The sequence below is a fragment of the Bos grunniens genome, chromosome 19, assembly GCF_055505025.1.
Source record: "Bos grunniens cultivar Pamir isolate PY7600 chromosome 19, Bosgru_T2T1.0, whole genome shotgun sequence".
Taxonomy (NCBI): domain Eukaryota; kingdom Metazoa; phylum Chordata; class Mammalia; order Artiodactyla; family Bovidae; genus Bos; species Bos grunniens.
This window is the reverse complement of record NC_141183.1, coordinates 39601344-39604883: the sequence shown is the minus strand read 5'-3', so window position 1 is coordinate 39604883 and position 3540 is coordinate 39601344. Positions and strand designations below refer to the sequence as shown.

The following is a 3540-nucleotide window of genomic DNA, read 5'->3' as shown; positions in this document are numbered from 1 at the left end:
ACACACATTAGAATTGGCATCCGAATCATAGAACCTAAACAGAGATTGGATCTCAAAATGACCTCCTCCCCTTCTGCTCCCTCCACTACCACTCCTGTTTGTGAGCATGTGTTGAAATGTTTGAGAGTTTTGTTTTGAGGTAATGAAGAAGAGATAGAAGGTGAAGAGCTGCAGAAATAAGGGGCAGGATGGGCTTCCTGAGGACAAAGTCTCATTTCTCTCAGAGGAAAAAAAAAAAAAATGCAGGAAAAAGGCAAGTGATGTAGTATGGCTTTGGAGTCCAAGGGATAAAAATCAGCCCAGAGCAAAACAGAGAAATCTCTTTCTATTCCTGCCTGAATACCAGGGGCTGTGTCCAGAGGGACTGTGGGTCAGAACTGAAGCAGTGGGAGCAGTGTCTGGCAGAGAGAGCATCAGGAAGGGGCGGCCTCACTCAGGGCCCTACAGTGCCTGTATTATCAGGTGTATTCTATAAATGGCTTGAAGGCAGCAGGCTCCTTAGAGAAGTTCAGAGTTCAGAAGAATATGAGTGAATGTATGTTAGTGAACACGTGAGATCCACTGAGCCATAACTGGGCGTATCTGGATAAGGCTGGGACTGTAATCCTAGGTTAGCGCAAGTTGAAGGATTTGATCCTGCAAACTTCTACTATTAGTGTTGTGTGTGCATGTTAGTCCCTCAGTTATGTCCGACTCTTCACAACCTCATGGCCTGTAGCCCACCAGACTCCTCTGTCCCTGGAAGTTTTCAGGCAAGAATACTGGAGTGGGTTACCATTTTCAACTTCAGGGGAATCTTCCCAGGGATCAAACCTGCATTTTTTCGTTAGTGGTACTTTATTTATTGTCAAAGCTGGTCAGGTTTGGTGGACATTGGGTTGTACTTTGTCTATTTTTTCATCATAGACATATGAGATTATATTGAGCTAAATCTATCCTATATCTCACATAGGATAATGCCTTGGACATGGTGTAGGAAATTCCTAATCTCCACTGTAATGCCCTTTCCAAATTTATCCTCAAGTCAACCTCTGAAAGACTTTCCTAAGAAAAATCTTCCCAGAGCTCCGTGTATGTCCTTGTTCCTCAGGCTATAGATGAAAGGGTTCATCATGGGGGTCACCACAGCGTACATCACTGTGGCTACTGAGTCCTGCATGGAGTAGGTGTCGAGAGGCTTCAGATATACCATACAAAGGGTCCCATAGAAGAGGGAAACCACAGCCAAATGGGAGGCACAGGTGGAGAAGGCTTTGTACTTGCTAGAGGCTGAGGGTATTTGGAAGATGGCTCTGACAATCCAGACATAGGACATGACCATGAACCCCAAGGGGGTGAGGAAGATAAAGGATCCTGTGGCAATCAGCACTGTGTGATTGATCTGGGTGTTGGAACATGCGAGTCTCAATAAGACATACATCTCACAAAAGATATAGTGAATCTTCCGGGACCCACAGAAGGTCACGCTGGTCATGAGGAGGGTGTGAATGAGGCCGTAGAGGACAGAGAGTGCCCAGCACAGGGTAAGGAGTGAAATACAGAGCCTAGGGCTCATGGCTGTGGTGTAGTGGAGCGGGCGGCAGATGGCCACATAGCGGTCATATGCCATCGTGGCCAGGATGAGGTTGTCCAGAGCCACCAAGGAGACCAGGAAGTAGAGCTGGGTCAGACACCCTGCATATGAGATGGCTTTGTTCTGGGACTGAAGGTTCACCAGCATCTTAGGGATTGTGTTGGTGACGAAGAAGAGGTCAGTGAAGGAGAGGTTGGCCAGGAAGAAGTACATGGGAGTGTGCAGGCGGGAGTCAGAGCCAATGGCCAGAATGATGAGCACATTTCCCACCACTGTGGCCAGGTACATGAACAGGAACATCCAAAACAGGACCCGCTGATGCTCAGGACTCTCCGACAGCCCAAGGAGCAGGAACTCAGAGACTCTACTATGGTTGCTTCCATCCATTTCCCCAACTTACTGCAACACAACACAGCTGTTTACCATATGCCCTCAAATGAATACAAGCATTAAAATAAGCAAAATCAACTGTTTTCCTAACATGAACAGTATCTTAAGCCAAATTTTATACATTTTTTTTGGCTATCAGAGACAATGTAACAAACACAAAAACAAGACATGGAAAATCTTCATACAATTTAGTTATTCTGGCAAGTTCTAGCCTGGCATACTCAATATAATAGGAATAATGCCTATGTCTTATTTTAAACCACATCTTGTTACAACTCTCTTGATGTGCTTAAAGATCAGTATGTTATGATATTCTGTAGATTTAATGATATTTAAAACAAGTGTCTTCAGTAAAAAAAACTGATGTTACACAATTGGACAAAGGGGAAAAAGGTAAAAATATTAGAAAGGAAATGTAAAAATTACCATTATTTGCTGATAAGATGATATATTCAGGAAATCTAAAACGATCAACTGAAATGCTACTAGAAATGAAAAGGGATTTCAAAACACTTGAAGTTAAGTCTGGGCTCTGACACTTTCTAACTCTGAAACGTCAGGCAAGTTACCTCGCTCTTTAAGATCCCATTTCTTCATGTGAAAAATGGGTTACAGTGAGAATAAAATTAGTGAAGTGCTTAACATAGATAGCTGGCCTGCAGTCAATGCTCAAGAAATATTCCTTATTATTGCTTTACAATAACAATGCTGCTGCTGCTGCTGCTAAGTCGCTTCAGTCGTGTCCGACTCTGTGCGATCCCATAGATGGCAGCCCACCAGGCTCCCCCGTCCCTGGGATTCTCCAGGCAAGAGTACTGGAGTGGGTTGCCATTGCCTTCTCCGACAATAACAATACTCATGAATAATAAGATTAAAATATAATGTGAAATCCACATCAACAACTGAAAAAACCCACGTGTAAAAATGTTAACAAGAATCAGGGCTTCCTTAGTGACTCAGTGGTAAAGAATCCGCCTGCCAATGCAGGAGACACGGGTTTATCTCTGATCTGGGAGGATCTCACATGCCACTGAGCAGCTCAGCCCGTGCACCACAGCTGTTGAGCCAGCACTCTGGAGCCTGAGAACCGCAAGTACTGAAGCCCGCACACCTGGAGCCGGTGCTCCACAGCAAGAGAAGCCACCGCAATGAGAAGTCTGTACGCTGCAGCTAGAGAGGAGCCCCCACTCACCTCAACTCGAGGAAAGCCTGTGAACGAAGACCCTTCACTACCCCCCCACATGTTAACAAGGATCAGTCAAGTTCTGTAAATTCTCCAGAGAAGCATATGATAAAAATCAATAAATGGGTAAGCATATTAAGATTCCCAAGATACATATTCTACTGAATTAATGTAAATTTTAACTCATTTGAAGTCAAAATTCTAACAGTTTTTTTGAGAAAGAAAATTCTCATCTAACTTTAATCTAAAAGTAAGTGTGAGAATAAGGAAAATGCTGGAAAAGAGAATAATAAGGAGATTCTTCCTCTGCCAAATATGAAAGGTTCTGAAATAGTGTGATACTGGTGGAATAAACAGATTGATAGAATTGGACAGAAACTCAAATGCAGGCCAA

The 3540-nt window shown here is 43.6% G+C and overlaps 1 protein-coding gene across 1 annotated transcript; it reads right to left on the bottom strand.

Annotated features, from left to right (window-relative positions):
- Positions 1–1019: 1019 nt before the first annotated feature.
- LOC147352318 (olfactory receptor 1D2-like) lies at positions 1020–1978 on the bottom strand. The gene is given in 2 exon segments (XM_086359663.1): positions 1020–1052; positions 1055–1978. Coding segments are annotated over 2 exon segments (939 nt in total). The 5' UTR covers positions 1961–1978.
- Between the last annotated feature and the right edge of the window lie 1562 nt (positions 1979–3540).